The sequence below is a fragment of the Thalassophryne amazonica genome, chromosome 8 (genome assembly GCF_902500255.1).
Source record: "Thalassophryne amazonica chromosome 8, fThaAma1.1, whole genome shotgun sequence".
Taxonomy (NCBI): Eukaryota; Metazoa; Chordata; class Actinopteri; order Batrachoidiformes; family Batrachoididae; genus Thalassophryne; species Thalassophryne amazonica.
Window position 1 is genome coordinate 19,890,834 of NC_047110.1, and position 18,313 is coordinate 19,909,146.

Here is an 18,313-nt window from a genome sequence, read left to right on the forward strand (position 1 = left end):
GGAGCAATGTATCAGGCTCTATCATCATAGTATGCACAAAATAAACTTGTGTAGAAACAGATATACATTAGGATCCAAAGGAAAACCCTCTGTTACTGGAGTTAAGAGTGACCATTTATGGTAATACTTCCTCTCTTCTAAAGCACCATTACAGGTTTTGTGTTTACCATGCATTTTAAAGAAGGTCTTAGGGTCAAAATTTTCAGGATCCAAACCATCAGTCTCTTGCCACACCTCCTTTAGTTGGTCTTCACTGCCCTACACAAACAAACACACGCTATAATTATTTGAAAGCAGTCTATAATCACAAGTTCATGTGGAATTTCCTTCAAAACTCTTAACGGGACTCATCCCCTTTTGCTCCTGCATTTTCATGGTATTTGGCATCAGCATGTTTGTATTTACTTTAAGCATCAGTTTTCTTCAAAAAGTCAAACGAAACATCATCTTTCATTATCTGATAAAACTACATGTACAAGCAACTGTTAGCTGGTCATTGTTTTGTTAATGTTTACTTGAAAATTTAAAAAAAAAAGTTCAAAGAAACTGCCTCCCATTATACTGTAATATCAAAGATTTGTCTTGTTCAAACCACTGCTGTGAACATAAAAATACTCCAAAGTCCATAAACATAACTGACAGTTCTAAAATCAATACAACTTGTTCATATCTTTATCATCAGTATAGCATACGTCTTACAGGATGGTGAACTTTGGGATGGTCGGCGTGTTTTTTCTTCATTTCCTTGTAGTGCTGCTCCTCCTGCTTGCGATGCTCTTCATCCATGTTCTTCAGACGCTCCCTTCGCTCATGCTCCTTCATCATCTCATACCTTTTGAACTCATCATGTTGGTTCTTTTCAAAATTTTCCAAATCTTTTGTGGCCTGCAAAAAAGAAATGATGGGCAGACGGAGGAAAAAGTCTAACATCTGAATTCATGCACAGATCTACTGGCCTGGTGTCTTTATGGATATATCCTACTTTGCTCATACGGTGCAGATTACACAAATGTATCAGTTTTCACACTTACTGTGATAAATTGATACTTAATGAACAGTAATACTACAGTCTGCACCATAAAACAGTTTTTTTTAATTCATTTTCCTGAATTTCCCCCAAGGTATTTTCCTTTACGGAGTATTGATTTATTTCTCACTGTGGTTATTCTCAGACTGAACTGCCACCGAAGTACCCTTATAAAGGAGGAACGCAACATTTGAAAAGTGAAAAGCGTCAACTACAGCACTGAACATTGCAAGTAATTCTGCATTTCCTGTCTGCTGTGGGTTCTGTTCTCCAAAAGAATGTTTAGGAATGTACTGTATTTAAAAAAAAAAAAAAAAAAAAAAAAAAAGCAATATAGAGTCTCTCAAATGTTTCAGGCAGTTCTCAATCCGAGATTACTACATACTGCATTTGCCATGGTAAGTGCTTGCACGCACACACACCTCTCCCCCCCACACCACCCTCCCCATAAAGAGCCAGAGATGCTGCACAATTTAAGAACGCACCTTAAATTACAACAGGAAAATAGGAACAGGATACACTTATTTTCACAGGAATTATGGAAAAGAACCGAATATTCTGAAATATTCCACAAAATGCCAAAAGCACCATTTCCATTCTGAAAATTATGAAATGCAGCACAAACTACATTTGGATTTTTTATCTCTTTATTCTTTTATCCAATGCAAGGTGCATCTAAAGGTTATAAAACCCTGTATTTGGACTGACTGGAGGGAAAGTTCCAGTGACTGCAGGAAAAGATCTGCTGAGGGACCTTCCAGGGGAATGTAAGACCAGCAGGCCACTTATGAGCTTATGGCAGTGTCTGGGCTGGCATATCTCTACTTTACCAGGAGCCATGTCCCTTGTTGACTTAAGCTTTGGTCCCATCGAATAATAAAGCCATGAATAATGAGCCAAATATGGATTTGTCAGAAATTTCAGTGATTATCTGAATAATGAGCCACATATATGAACATTGTGCAAGCAATTAACAATACTGTGAGTGATCGCATCAGCGCACACAGTGCAGCTCACCTGATCAATTATAACGAGATAAGTTAAATCTATCAAACAAACTGTTACAGCTGCTCATCAAGAAGGAATGAACATGCAACTGTTTTACAAAGCTATTACAATATAAACATTACAAATAATTACCTTTTAGACTGTTCCAAAAATCTTCTCCACCTCATGCAGCGCAGGAAAAAGAAAGAAAGAAAAGCGGCCGCTGTAACGGTCCTATGTGATTCTAGAAGTGATTAAATGTGTTTTCAACAGCCAACTCTGAGTGAAAATGATTAATCCACTACAAAATAATTATTTTATATACAGCATCCAGCGCACAAAGTGTGTGGGATTGTCACAACGAAGTGTGCAAGAGGGCGGAGCCAAAATAGCCTGTCCTGTCATCGAAGCCACCAGGTGCTCGGCTAATGGGCTTCTAACAGCCTCGTCCTCACCACAAACATGTCTTTAGCTACCTCGTTTGTCCTCATCGTACTTCGTATACAAACTGCCACATGCTGTTTTTGCTCAAAAAAAATTTCACCCCGTCTGCATATATACGAGGTCTGTCCATAAAGTATCGTACCTTTTTATTATTTTTTTTTAACTATATGGATTTGATTCATGTGTTTTCACGTCAGACAAGCTTGAACCCTCATGCGCATGCATGAGTTTTTTCACGCCTGTCAGTGACATCATTCGCCTGTGAGCATGAGATTTTGATCGTGGAAAGCCGCGCAGAGGCTTTGTGCGTCACGACCGATTCGCTGTTCGAGTGAGACAAAGGAACACCTCCGTTTCGGCGTGTCAGAGGACAAGTTGGGACATGCCTATCTTGGCTTTCAATGCTTACCAGTCGAGTGAGTTATAAGAGAAACTGTGGAGAGCTTGGCATGTCTGAACTTGTCCTCTGACACGCCGAAACGGAGGCGTTCTTTGTCTCGCTCGAACAGCGAATCGGTCGTGACGCACAAAGCCTCCGCGCGGCTTTCCACGACAAAATCTCTTGTTAAAAGTGAAATCTGACGGAAAATGGTTGATGTCCAGCTCTTGTGATAACCAGAGAAAGTGCACATGATGGTCCCAGCTCCACACAGCCATCCGTTTAGAAATAATCCGGTGGTTCGTGCCTGTCATCGCGGCTCGGAGCGCGGCGCGCCGAGCGCCATTGTGGGCCGTCCTTAAAGCTGTAGTTACAGTCCTTATTCTCTGTGAAGCCCGTAAAATTTTCACCGAAATCCAGATAAATTTTCGAATGGTTTCCAGGTGCCAGTCTCTAACAGCTTCTGAAAAAATTCTGATGGAAAAAAAAAAAACCCAAATCATTCCGCCATTTCCAGACAATGAAAATCCGACAACGGGGTGGGACCACTCCTTCCACAAGGCGTGCTCACAGGCGAATGACATCACCGACAGGCGTGGAAAAACTCACGCATGCACACGAGGGTTCAAGCTTGTCTGACGTGAAAACATATGAATCAAATCCATATAGTTTAAAAAAAAATAAAAAAAGGTACGATACTTTATGGACAGACGTCATAGTAATGGTAAATGCCACACTGGCAGAACCATTTATGTACATTAATACATATATATGCAATTTATTCTTCCAAGACAGAAGGTATGTAGTGCATGAGTGAACGTGGTGTGCGTGTGTGACCCCCATCCGCCCTTCCCGATCAGCCCACAACATCCTACTCAAAGGCCAACTGTCAACTTCTATCAGGAAGGGCCTACCACCGAAACAACACGAGGACAGACAAGAATGAAAGACAACAGGTGAAGGCAATAACTGTGAAGTGACTAACCACCAGGGGAATGGCCCGGCAGCGCCAGAACGCACATGGGATGTACTTGGATGTTTCAATATGACAATGATCCAAAACACAAGGCCAAGTCAACCTGTCATTGCCTATAGCAGAATAACGTGAAGGCCCTGAAGTGGCCATCTTGGTCTCTTGACCTCAATATCATTTAGCCACTCTGGGGAGATCTCAAACCTGCAGTTCATGCAAGACATCCAAGGAAATTACAGGAACTGGAGGCTTATTGTCTGGAGGAATGGGCAGTATTACCATCAGACAAAATAAAGAGCCTCATCCACAACTACCACAAAAGACTCCAAGCTGTCATTTATGTTAAATTGGACAATACATGGTATTAAGAACTGGGATATGTAAACTTTTAATCAGGGTCATTTGGGTAATTTCTATTGTCATTATGATTTAAAAAAGAGGAAAAACAGTTGTTTGACAATGAATGGCTTCACTCAACCATTAACCATGAGCAAAAAAAAAGTTTTGTGTTATTCATATTCTCTGAACAATGGACAAAAAAAATCCAAAATTCTGCCAGGGTATGTAAACTTATGAGCCAGTTATCAATGTTTCATTAGAATCTGAATTTTTATGATGTTGCAAAATGTGGATAATTAGAGTTACATATGTAACTACAGTTCTATGAATTCCGGATGACTGCCAGAACGCGGTGCGTAGTACGTGGATTATCCCACGTGCGCATGTACAGAGGTTGAGACCTTATACAACAAAATCACGCTAGTGGGCGTGACATCAGCAGTATATCAGACCATATCCCCAGCATTGGGTTCTTTTGGACTCTATCGCCGAGTGACGACCAACCCTGGTGGACATCCTGGAATGCCAGATGACCATGTCCTGCCCAGCCAGTATGGGGCTACCAGCAACACTGTGTGATTGCTCGTGCATATCCTGTGCAGTGTCAGCATGATCAACATAAGAAGAGGAAACACATACAGGAGACAGCTCAGGCCAGGGTGAGTCAGAGCGTCTTGGCCCAAGGGGCTGTTCCATTCGGAGAAGGAGACACACGGGCAACAGTGTGGGGTCGAGGCCCAGGCTGTTGGGCCAAATTTGTAAGGGGTGCAAAAACAGGAGTCCCAGAGGTACGACTGCTGACACTGCAGTCAGTTTCCCTATCAGCTTGAGGAGCAGACCATGAGTCAGTCTTGCATTCCTGCAAACACGAGAAACCAGAGTGAGAATATTGCCAACTCTCTGCGGGGATGGGCAGGACTGTTTCATACATAATTCACCAAGTCAGAGGTTGTTCAGAAGGAAATGCAACCACTGCATTGCAACATCTGCAGGAAACTCCTGTGGATGATCTACCAGTCCGTAGTAGCCAGCATCCTCCTTTACACCGTGGTGTGCTGGGGGAGCAGTACATCCAAGGAGGACACATCCAGGCTGGACAAAGTGATCAGGTGAGCTGGCTCCATGGTTGGCATGAAGCTGGACTCTCTGGTGATGGTGGCTGTCAGATCCCGCTTTATATATATATAAACCAGCTCTCCGTCTCTGGGGTCCGACCTTCGTGTCTCCGCGGGTATTACCCGGCGGGGCTGCACAAAGGCTGTTCAAGCTGGTGGCGAGGAGATTCATCTAGCCGCTCACTGCCTCCATCCGGACGTCCACCCCGCTGACGCTGATCTCGCACCCCGGTCGAATAGCCTCCTTCTGGAACCAGGATACGAGCTGGCCACGCCCGTTAACAGCAGCTCTACTCTTATGGATCAGGGCTCTTGGAAGGTTGCTAGATTTTAAATTTAGTGACTCGCACAGCAAGTCCCCAGGATGCGTTAATTTCGTTAAAAACCAGACTAACCTTTTAGAGCACTTTTTGATGTTATACACCCAAAAAACTTTAACTTTTACACCTTAAGAAGAATCAATAAATCCAATGTCCGAGCCTTAACACTTTAACTGCATGCATGGAAATTTATTGCAGGTTTTGCAAGTGCTGACAACATAATCAAAATCGGTTATATGATGATAATTTCACAACAGTAATTCAAATATAATCAGAATAATAATTGGCAGAGATTTTTGTTTTTGATTCAATAATGCTGTCTGATCTTACTCTGACTGGACTGGATTAACTTCTTAATAATTTTTCTAGGAGTGAGGGAAGGAGGTTTTTGATGTTAAAATCCCCAGTTCGATGAACTTGGTCTCCTCTTCATCAGCTTTTAGTTGTTAGCTGACCACGATCCTTGTGATGTTGTAATCCTTCAGGAAATAAATCCACATAAGAGTTTATATCCTTCAGGAAATAAATCCACATAAGAGTTTATTCCTTCTTCAATCAACCAAAAGTTGATCTAATCCATTCTGGTAAGATGTGATGTTCCATGAGAGAGAAAACGTTGAAACTTCCCCACTCAGACTTAAGGCCAGTGATTATTCTCCAATGCTCTGCTACTCCGTGACTGGACGGCCTGAGTGGGAGTTGAAAACTCTCTCCAATAATCTCTTATGTCTCCAATCCTCTCGCTCCTCGATTCCAATTGCAGCTCACAAGATGGTCAAGTCTTGTGATCTCCTCGTAGCAGCGGAGAAGTGACAACAGCACCTCTCCCTGGAAGAATAACCCCGTTTCCTGTTGTTGTCCAGTTTTTATATGAAACTTGTTGTTGCTGAGTTGATCTTGGTTACCATGGGGATAATGGTGATTCACAACCCCCTCCCTACTCCTTTCTTTTACTGGAAGCCATCTGGAGAACCTCAGTTCCTGTTTTTCTGTTTAACACATCTTGTCCGAGAAACACATCTTTCCCGAGAATTCATACTTTCTAAATCATGTCACATCAATCACATTATCATATTCAATCATCTCATTACAACTCTTTTTCACATAAAACAATTTATATGATCATATACAACATTTTCATTCATTATTATTCCTTCATATCTCATCACATCTTAATGTTCTGAACAGTTGTTTTTATCATCAGCTCTTCTGGCCTTGCTTGCGACATCATTAACTTCCTTTTTTGTCTCTGCCTCTGCACAAAAACAACTTCTTTCAGTTCCTTTCTTCTGACTGCCATGAAAAACAACTTCAGTTCCTCTTTCTCTGACTGCACCCTTTATGAAAAACAACTCATATAATCATTCTTTTCACTTATTTGTAACATACGTTTTCTAATCAACTCTTACTGTTATTATATTAATAGTTCATTTAATCATACTTATGTTGGAATCATTCTTAGATATTACTTTTAACACATTAATACTTCATTTGATCATACTTTGTCATTTCAAAATCATCTTAGACATATTCCATCGTCTTCACCACTGAGTTCATCCCGTAGGCCTCTCCATCTGCAATGGAAAAGTCCGGTATGACCTCACTTACTCCAGGAAAGTACCAAACACTGTTCAGTTTATTCCAACAACGTGTGTAATAATCCAATGGCACGTAATATATTCCAAGATGAAAACAAGCTGAAAGCAAGCTTAAAGTCATCTTTCTTGACACCCCCTCCATGACTTGAAGCTCTGCCGATCTCTTTATACTTCCATAAAAACATCTCCGTCGTCGTCGATAGGGTGAAGGGTGAGCACTTCTTTCTCATCCACCATCGGAGACAGAACAGGAGGCGCTGGAGTTGAACGACACTCGTCCAGCACCACGTACTCCTCCTCGCCCATCTGTAGATTGCTGTCGTCGTCAGAAGGCTGCTCCTCCAGTTGCGATGCTTGCGATGGTAATTCCGATGGAGATGGTGTCGCCTCATATTCCTGAGATGATAATCCGTCAGGGAACGATGATGCACATGGTGAAGCGGGGGTCACAGGTGTATAACACGGTGTAACTGGTGTAGATGGCCATGGTGGTGATGTATCCTTCGGTTGAGGTGAAGCTTCAGCGTGAATATCCTCAGGCTCAGGCTGTTGAAGGTGTTCCTCCAGGAACACCTGCGTGAGGGCATCCAAACACCAGTTTATATCCTCGGTCTGCACTCCAACCTCCACAGTGTGCTGGTGGTAGTGAAGGACCAATGGCCACGATCCGGCCATCGGCAAGATGAGCTGTGGAGAATCTTATTCCCGTAGGGTACATCCACATTTTGGAAAACACGGGGCAATACATATATCCTTCTGGAGACACTATAGTGTCAGCCCGTATTTGATCAACCACAAGGGAATGCCAAATCACAGTTGCCTCAGCCTCAATTTTCAGGTATGTTGCTGTTGGTACCTGGGGCACAAAAGATGTATCCTTCCGTCCCATTATTCCTCGTGCCACTTGGACAGCGAAGTTGTTGCTGTAACACGTCGGGCACCACAGAGTCGGTGTTACCTCCCAGAGGTAGATCGCTTGTTCCAAGATGGCTTGACAATTAATACATCTTATATCCCCCTACAGTGTAAGAGGAAACATTAGTCTTTTAATTATTATATTGCAAGCAAGCAAAAGAGTTCGTTGGGATTATTCAGATGCACGCCAGAGCTGCCTCATGATCACCGTAGGAGATTGGGATGGTGATGACGTTACCATTCCCGTAGTAGCTGAAGAAGCTGTACGTGGGAAGCAAGCATCATAAGTCGTAAACCATAACAGCAGGAGTAGTTGACTAACCATGGACAGCCAGTATAAGGATGATAATATTCCCCATCCTAAGGCCCAAATTATGATCAGTCCAAGTTTGTAGAGCCAGGGTTTCTTGCGTTGTACGGCTCCAGTTAACGTAGCTATGTACACCAATAGGGTCAGGGCCATCACAGCTTCGCACACAATGTCAGCTATTACTGCCGGGGCGTAAAAGATTGCTGTCATATCTATCACCATCCAAATTGTAATCGATGTGTACTGCCATATTCCCCAACAGTCAAACTGGAGATTAAAGCGACCGAGGACGTGAGTGATGAATAAAGACAACCCTAAGTCACTCTGACCGTAGTGCAGATTGATGATCGCCAATCTGACACATCCATGTAGTAGCGTTACTATTCGCAGTGGTTGTCGTAAGTCCCAACGGCCGACACAGCAGTATAGCAGCCATATTAACAGTAGTGCAATAAACTCCACTCTACTCACTTTGAAGATGGTGTCAGTTATGCCGCCAGTATTGTTGGACATTGTGCTCTCTTATTCTCTTTACTTATCTCCTTAAGTTGGTGTGCTGTTATGTAGATGCTTCTTCCGTCGCTCCCCCAAGGCAGAATGAACAGGGCGTGTCTCGGCGTCGAGCTTTATAGGCTCCATAGCTCCTCCCCTAACGGAGGAGGGGCTCCATTTCACTGCGTTGTGTGCTCCTCCTACACAAGCGCAGGGCGGCTGCGAAACTTCCTTTTAGCAAAACATATCCAATTACTGCAGCAATAATTAATCCTATTATGGTTAACAGATAGGGCCAAAGATATCCAAACAAATGTCCAATCCAACCAGTCACTACTTCGAGACCTTCTTTAATGACTTCTCCGGTCTCTGCAGCAAAAGTGGTGATGGCTTCTCCAGCGACTATTTGCGTTCTTTCCCACCAAGAACATTCATGCCGACTTCTTCCTTCTCCACAGCTAATCCAATGTTCTGCAGGCGATTCACATGTACCATTATTGTAAATCCGATTGGGCCCCAACCATTCGTAACCAACAATTTTTTGTCCTTCACACAAACTTTTCTTGAAAGCATATCCTTCTTCAAGCATTATCACAGGATCTTCAACAAATGGCACTATGTGACCTAGGATCTGCCTCCTTTTCGACATTCCATGTCCCAGGACAGCCTTTGCACATCCAACGTTGGGTGGAAAAGCTCTTATCCATTCGCCAGCACCATTCTTCTCCCAAACTGTTTGATGGCCATAAGTGTCGTACTCGCCGTCATAATAAGCATCACAATATCCCTCCCAGCCAGGAACATTTCTACAATTTTGACGGGCAAGGCTTATTGTGCATGTAGTGTTAAGCTTATTACAAATCATTTTCCATGGCCGTGGTGTAACATAAGGATCTGGTCTCCAGAGTAAACCAGACCAAGTATCTCTATCTCTGGAGTAGACCGTGGCGATGTATTGATATCTAACCCAATAATTATCACTTTGATCTAAACAGGGGAATACCCAATCTTCAATTTCAAATCTCTCCATTCCCCACCAGGTGACGTCCTCACTACGCTTAAGTCCTTCCTGCCATGCTTGAAGGGTCCCCTTAATAGTTGGAATCTGTAACAACTTTGTACAGTTATATACCCATCTTAGCCAATTCTCTGTCTTAATTTGGTCTATGGGACATCGGGGGGATTTACCAGAACCTGCAGCCAAACTACTATGGTATTCTGTCTCATGTAAGCTTACATAGATTTTATGCGCCACGCATTGATCAATTTTGTCAAAATCATCCTGTGGTACTGACCTTAGCTCATCAGGTTTTGGTAGTTTTTGCACATAGAAATTTGCTTTATATGGACCTTTCAAACTATGCCCAGTCCACATGTATCCCTTTGGAAAATTCCCCTCGAAGTGTCTTAGTGAAACACTCCAGACCCACGGAAAGGTGTCGTTAAGCCAATCATCATGTTTTGCTTCTTGTACAATCCTGTCTATCAAATCAATAACTGGTGTAAGCACCATGTAGTTTTGAGATTTGCATCCTATAGGTCGATTCCAATAACATCTGTCTAATTTTGCTATTTTTTCTTTTACACAATAATCATTAAGCTCCTTCCATCTCTTTCTAACTTCATTAGCATTAATTTAAACTTTTGGTTCTAATACTCGCTGTGTATCTTGTGTTGGCGATGCAGGGAGTAATTTAGTTCCTCTCTGTGTTGGGGATATCTTTGTGGATCCCACCGATCCTTCTGGTGAGATGACGGTAGGTTTGGAGTATAATATTCCTGCTCCTATGTCGGTAAAGTTGTTCAACGGAGGGATTATTGTAGATGTAGTATCCACTTTCGGCACTCTGCTGCGGGTGTTGTCACAGGTGAGGTTGTAATTTCCCCAATGTTTCCAGGTAGGCATTATCATTCTGCAAACATCATGTCTTGGTAACGCTGGAAAAACAGCTTCTTTTTCCCAATATCCTGCTCGATAGCCCGGTAGTACTCTGCATCCCCATGAGCAATACCAGGCTGGCTCGCCAGGTTCAGGTCTTATCCAAGTGCAGCCTACTTCTCTTCGTTCTTTTTGTTTTAACCGTAAGATGGTTGCCACGATGATCTCTTTATCCCTCACTTGTAGATTTTGAAGGATTTCTGCTCCGGTGGTCAGGTTGTGATTGGTAGTGACGGTTGGAAATTCTCCACTGTCGTTCAAGTATTGCAGCCACTTGTTCTTCTGCATGTGCTGAGTTAGGTTCTTCATCTTTGCCCATTTCTCTGTAGAATTCTGGTCCCATATCATGTAGGTGTTTCTTGATTCAACTCCCCAACATGTCTGTTGAAAAGTTTTAGTTGTTGCGTACTGGACCCTGATATGGGTCAAGGTCCAGGGCGTACTACCATAATGGTACAGGATAGCTAGAAGTACAGCAATGCCGACTAATAATGCTGTAAGTCTGGCCATCCAACTCCAACATTGGAGGCACTTTTTCTTCCATGGCCAGCTTTGTTGCTGCTGTTGCTGCTGCCTTATCCCATTTTCGTAGTAGAACTCACTTGGTACCGGTGGCAGCGGCTCCTGCCCTCGAGGTTGTCGCAGCAGTGGCATTTCTATGCCAGATTCTCTTTCTCTTGGTCTGTCATTGATCCTTTGAGGTTGCGTGGTGATCACATTGTCTTCCTGTGGTTCTCCCATCTCGGAGATAGATGATCTTTGGTGCTGTTGTTTGTCTCGTGCTCTCACCAGGGACACTTGATGCTCGTTGCTGAAGAAGAATGTTTAACAAGGGAGATGGCCACGGGAGTCTAATATCCAGTCCTCGCCACGCCCATTGCCAAGTGACAACTGTCACTTCCTTCATTTCAGGCGGTGGTCCCTGGGGTGTGAAGAAACACTGTGAAGATGCAGGATTCAATTCTCTACGTAGGTGCAAGATATCCTCATAGGCATTCCAATATGCCGCTCCATTGTAGAGATACTGTGCTATCACAGAGTACAGAGGAGTTGATCTTCGAAATAATCCTCTTCCCGACTTTATGCCAAGTTGTATAAGTATAGCCTTTGGGGGTTGCCAAAGCCCCACTAGTACTCTGGTTCGCCATCCACTTCTAATAGGTGGAACACTTCCACCTTTTTCGATGTCAACATACTGTACTGTCGTACATATTGGCAAAGTTTGATTCTCAATCAAATAAAAAGCTGATTGTGCTTCTTTTTTCTGAAGTCTTTTAAACATGTAGGGACTACTGGTCCAAATCTGGAAAGATCCGAGCCAAATATCCACATACATTCCATGTAATGGATCAACATAATTAGGTCCCCATCTTATTTTAAATCTGTAGCCCCTTTTCTGTATATACACCACGTTCAAGATGCAGGGGTATATATTTGGACACCGGGGAATTGGGTAAAACTTCCATCTGACCCCGGGGCAATTCCAGTGTTGTCCAACTTTTTCCACAATAGGTTCTAGAGGAGTATATATTCCAGGCGCTGTAAGATCAGCAGTTCTGCTACATGAGTCATTATCTACAAAGTATCCTCCTGCTCCCAGCAACCATCCTTTTTCTTTGTAATCCTTTTGTGGCCAGCTTAAACATATTTTCTTGTAGGGTAATTCCAAATATGGTGTAAGTCCTCTCAGCCCGGAGCGTAGACTATTTACATTATTTTCATCCAATTTGAAGGTCCGCAGCATGATTCAGAGTGAGTCGTTACTCTGCCATCGGTCTCCTTCTTTTCTTGCCAAGATGCACCACCATAGGGAACAGTCGTTGTCTCTTAATGAGATGAGTGTAGATGGGAGATGGGTGGTTAAGTTCTGAATCCATTCCTCTCCATGCCCATTTCCACATCGTAACAATCACTCTATCAGGTTTAGGGAGGGGTCCCTCAGGGACTCTCTGTACTCGATTTGGGGGTACATAGCTCCATAGATCTTGCCAATGCTGCCAAAACCGGTATCCAGAATACCTGGATTGTGATAGGGCCACATAAAGGGGAACTGTAGGCTTGTCTTCTTGATCCATAGGCTCAATCTGAAGCTGAATCTTCATTGCCTGAGTACAGTTCCAGACCCCTATTTGTAGAGGAAGATGAAGTGTTGGTTCTCAAAAATTGGTGGTACAGTTGGTCCAGAGGTTTTTCAACAATTCTCAAATTTAATGTCTGGTTATCTAATACGGGATATCTGGGGTCTTGCAGTCGTCTGTTCAATTGACGTTTCATGTTGGGGCTTGTCATCCAGATCAAGTACTGGTTAAGGTATATTTCAACGTAGACTCCTTGGAGTGGCTCAACGTAATTAATCCCCCATCTCACTGTGAATCTTAGGCCTTTGATTTGTAGGTAAACCACATTTAATATCCATGGGTATGTATCTGGACAGCTTGGAATCGATTGGGACATTTTTCGGCGTCCGTGTATGTACCAATACTGCAGACTTGCATCGCTTAGCACTCGGTCAGAGAGTATTTTCTGTCCTGTTGTCTCTGTTAATTCGGCATCTCTTTTATATTCATAATTTGAGACAAAATATCCTTTAGATGCTAGTTTCCAGTTTTCTTCTTCAAAGTCTTTCTGGCCAATTTAAGTATAGTTTCTCAGCACCGAGGACATGTTGTATGTAGGGTCCAAATCTTCCTCGATTATTAATAACGGGTATTCTATTTACACTTGGTCCTTGCGACATTTTGCAAACAGCCGTTTCTTCTTACTTCTTCCTTGTTCCGCGGAAAATGGAGGGAAACATCCAGCGATTCCGAGACTTTCTTGATTTTTCCTCACCTTGAGTCGGTTGGTCTGACTGCTGCTGTCCCTCCAGGAGTTCAATGTGTGCTCCGACAGAATAAACCCCCACATAGGGAACCAACACCATCAGCACTGTGAGCCGCACCCTAATTGTTTGGTCCGGCCTACTAGGAGTGTCCGCTCTGCTAGCCACTCCCCCTCTAGATTGTATCCTCCTTTTCCTCACCCATTCTTCGGGTGTCACGTGATACTCAGCTGACTTCTTCTTTGGTTTTGCTGCTTTATTTCCCCAGGCGTCTAATCCAGTGGTAAAATAATACATAAGGGTTTCTCTGCCCCATTTTTCTTGTGGCACCTCTTCTGCATCTTCCAGTAAAACTTCTGGGTTTTTTAGAACTTCTTCTATCAATTTTGCCCAAGTTGTCAATTCCCAAGGGCCAATCCATCCTTCTTCTTGGGCTTTTTGCTGTTGATCATCGGTCAGTCCTTCCATCATGTCTGTATATCCGGGTCGCTCCGGATCTCTGTATACTCTGAACACCAGTGGAATTTGCATTGCATCTATTGGAGGGTCATAAGTTTGCCCATACTCTGGACCCTGGGACCAACTTTGCTGTATAGCTTAATGCAACAAAGACGGCTTTCGTTCACTACCTCCTGCAGCTTGGTCACTTCCTCCTGCTCCAGTTGTGTCCAACATCAAATAGACACTTGGTGCCGTTGGACTCACGTCACCGCTGCCTTGATGCCCCTCAGCTTGATCAAGCGCAGTTGTTGCTGCAGGATTAGCCCAGCAGGTTTCATCGGTGTGAAATGTCCTCAGAGGGTCTAAAAATCTTCTCACTTGCCATCCATCTGCTTTTACCACATGCCGTAGTCTTCCCATATGAGTTCTTGCTTTACACACCAGGCAATATTCGATGTTACATCCATTCCAATAGCATGAACACACCTGCATATCCACATTGTCTCCACGTAGGTCCCACTGGGTGTAAAAGACCATTCTTGGCAAGTGGGTTAGTCGGCATAACCCACACACAAGTGCATCCAAAACCTTCACCGGCTTGTGAAGTAATTGCTTGAATTCATACTTTGCCCCATTTGGAATTGGGGGTTTTCTAACTCCAGGTCCCGACCATTGGACCGTCAACGGTACGTCTCCACGACAAATCACACAGTGATTCTCAACTTTTTTCCACTGTAATAACTCCTTTTCATTAGATAAAAATCCTTTCTTTGAATGAGATAGTATCCTCAGGGCTCTGCCTGCCCAGAGGCCTTCTCTTGTTCTTCTTAAGGCAACCACCCCATTGACAGTGGCCATTCTGACGAAGGGTGGAAGTTCTTGGGTGTTTGTGGCCATACTTAGCTCCTGGTTTCGTCTAGTTAGGAGTTGGCTTCAGCTGCTCCACTCCTTGGATTCCTTTCCTCTTCAACTCTACTGTGTTACTATCCAGTATCTTCACTACTGTATCTGTGGTCTCATACTTAGGTTTAACAGCAGTGTTTGTCGGGTGATCTCGAGGTCTTACCCACACCTTCTGTCCAACCTTGAATGGGATCTTTGGTTCTGGTTCTCTGTCCCTTTCAATCTGACTCCTCCCCACTTCCGGTGTCGAAAATGGGCGTTGGTTCAGTTCTTGCGAAGGGGTGGGCCTGCCGGCACGTTGGCGGTCATTCAGGGCCTGTCCAATTTCCAGGGCCTTAGTACGCCATTCCTTCGTGTTAGCATTTTTTCCAATCCAGTTTTTCACCAGTCCAATAGCCCTTTCCACAACTCCATTTGCTTGTGGGGTGTATGGGGGCGAGTAAATTCTCATTACTCCATTTTTCTGGCACCACTGGTCGACCTGAGCATTACGGAAATGTGTTCCATTGTCCGTTCTCAGCTCCTTAGGTATCCCCAGATTTGAACACACTTGATCCAACATGCTGATCACACTGCTGCCGTTGGCTTTTCTCACAGGCTTAACAACCACATAGCCTGACTTAGAGTCCACAAGCACCAACAGATACTTTTCTCCTTTCTTACCGGTCACCCCCATGGGCCCGGCAACATCCATGCATACTGATCCCCATGGAACAGTACTCTTTATGGTGAAACCATCCACCCTTTGTCCTCGTCATCCTGCATTGTATCGACCACATACTTCACAGTCTTTGAGAACTCGGTAGACTTGGTTTCTCGGAATCCAAAGTTGCAGCTTCTCCAGCTCCTTCCGTGTGGGAATGGTGCCTGCATGGCCAAGCGCTTCATGTACGGCCAGCACCACTTTTTTCACGGACTCCTTTGGAACTACCCTTCCCTTGGGTGTCTGTTCCCACTTCTCGATCCCGACAACGACGACTTTTCTCAGCTGCACATAGCGGTCCACTTCTTCGTTCCCGCTCCAATGCGCTCCTCCTTTTACATGGGCTTTCTGATGTACCACATCTAAGTCCATTGTTAGCCTCAACTCGGCTATTTTCCTCCACAAATCCATATGAGCTACAGGCTTCCCCTTAGCTCCCTCAAATCCATTCTCTTCCCAAATGGATAAGTCCTCTTTCAGGGCTTGTGCGCAGTAATGACTGTCTGTAACCACTTTAGCCTTTTTTACTTTCCTCTTGTTTAACTCCAAGAGTCCTTCTAGTATTGCTGTAACTTCTCCAGCTTGGGCACTCCCTGGCGTTTGACCTTTTTGACGATATTTCTCCTTATCTTGATACTTCAGAATATAGCCCCAATGAGCTACATTGTCTGTACCTTTCTTTGATCCATCAGTGTACATAGTCCAGTCGTATGGCTCCACAGGGAGTTGCATCTCCTTCGGTAACTTTTTTGTCGCCGACTGGTTTGGCCCAATTTCCAGCTCAGGGTCTAGCAGGATGTCCTCCCACCTTCCCCATCTGGCATTTGTGGCTTTAGTACTCTCAATTGTTCCTTTTCTTAGGAACCGGTGGACTTGGCTTTGAGTGATAACTTTTATCCCCTGTCCTTGTGCAAGTTCTTTTAATGCACTCCAATATCTAGCCAGGACTGCTAGTTCTTTTTCTTCTGGTGGATATTTTCTCTCAATAGAAGACAGAGTATAGCTCCACAATGTTACCATACCCCCTCCTTCATTGCTCACTTTTACCACCGAATCCTCTTCTTCACAGCTTATTTCGGCTAGCAGACGAGTAGTCAGACTACGCAGCTCCAGCCTAACTGCGTCTTGAATGGCTTTCTTTAGCTTTTCCAAGCAATCCTGATCTGTAGCTGTCCAAATCCATTGCTTTTGCTCTTGTCCATCAGGTTTCTTCTTGAGACGAGCATAAAGGGGCTTTGCGTATTTCTGATAGTGTGGAACGTGATCTCTCACATAGTTACACAGTCCCAATATCTTCTGTAGGTCATTCTCAGATTGAGGTGGTTTAATCTGACTCAATTTTTCTCGGTATCCTTCTGAGAGTCCCAAGTCTGATGATACCTGGAATCCCAAATAGTTAACCTTGAATTGTCCAAACTGACATTTCTTCAGGTTGAGTTTTAATCCAGCTTCTGTGAGCTTCTGTATCACCTTTTGCAGCCGCATTAGGTGTTCATTTTCGTCATCATCTGCGATAAACACATCATCAATGTAGACTGTTACTCCCAGATCTTTCAATATTTCTGTTACTGCTGCTTGGAACACATTTGGTGAATTTCTGTATCCCTGCGGGAGTCGTTGCCACACATAGCTTTTCCCCTTATGTGTGAATGCGGTTTTCCCTTGTGACTGTTTTGCTAATCGCAGGGAAAAGAATCCATTTGCCAGATCAATGCATGATTTATATTTCTTAATTTGGAGCGTTTTCAGTGCTCCTTGGGGATTTATCAAACTCGCTCTATTGGCTATTGTTCGTCGATTGAGAGCCTTGAAGTTGATTACAGGTCTCCAGCCTCCTCCTGCCGACTCTGGCTTCTTAACTGCTTGGATGGGGCTGTTAGTGATCGGATTTAATTCCACTCGAATGATCCCCAAAGCTTCCAATTCTTTTACTATTTTATCCATTTCCTCAACCGCTCCAGGGTTCAAGGGATATTGTCGCACCGGTGGATGTACTCCTCCTTCGATGACATGAATGTGTTTAGTCCCGAAATCTCCACAATCATTTTTAAATCATGCTACTTCAGCTTCGGAGATAATTTCCCTCAATTTTTCTTTCCCTGCTTCAGAGAAATCACTTTCTTCAATTTTTTCTTCTGTGACAGCCGGTACATCCACTTCTTTGTACCAGCTTACTGGACTTCTTCCAGTTGGAGTTATTCCCATTCGTACAACTCTTGCTTGTAATTTTTTCACTTGTCCTCTTATTAGAGTTCGAAGTCTTTTGGGCTGATGCAATTCTTTCAAATCTCTGACTGATATCAAATTAAAGGGGCCTTTTAGCCAAACTATCCTCTTCCATATTTCAAATGGTGTTCTCTCCGTTGCCCCATTTGCATACTGGATCAATAGGTATCCTATGGTAACGAGGTTTCTGCGGGGCATGGACACCTCTGCTCCCGTGTCCACCAGGTACGGTTCTCCATCCACATCAGTGTAGATATCGTCCCCTTCCCAGTAGGCATGGTCTAGCGTGACCCGCTCCTCCGAAGCCATTACTTCTGTTGCCCTCCAGCCGCCGCTGTAGCTTGGCGGACTTCCTGGAGGGCTTTCCTTTGCTCTGGAGTT

General features: G+C 43.8%; 1 protein-coding gene across 2 annotated transcripts in view; it reads right to left on the reverse strand.

Annotated features, from left to right (window-relative positions):
• LOC117515326 (nucleobindin-2-like) overlaps positions 1-18,313 on the reverse strand; it is a 73,359-nt gene that overhangs the window by 23,905 nt on the left and 31,141 nt on the right. For both annotated transcript variants that reach the window (XM_034175827.1, XM_034175826.1), the window contains 2 exons: positions 700-885; positions 168-258 (listed from right to left, as the gene is read on the reverse strand). In XM_034175827.1, the coding sequence (XP_034031718.1) occupies positions 168-258; positions 700-885 (277 nt within the window). The remainder of the gene's footprint in view (positions 1-167; positions 259-699; positions 886-18,313) is intronic.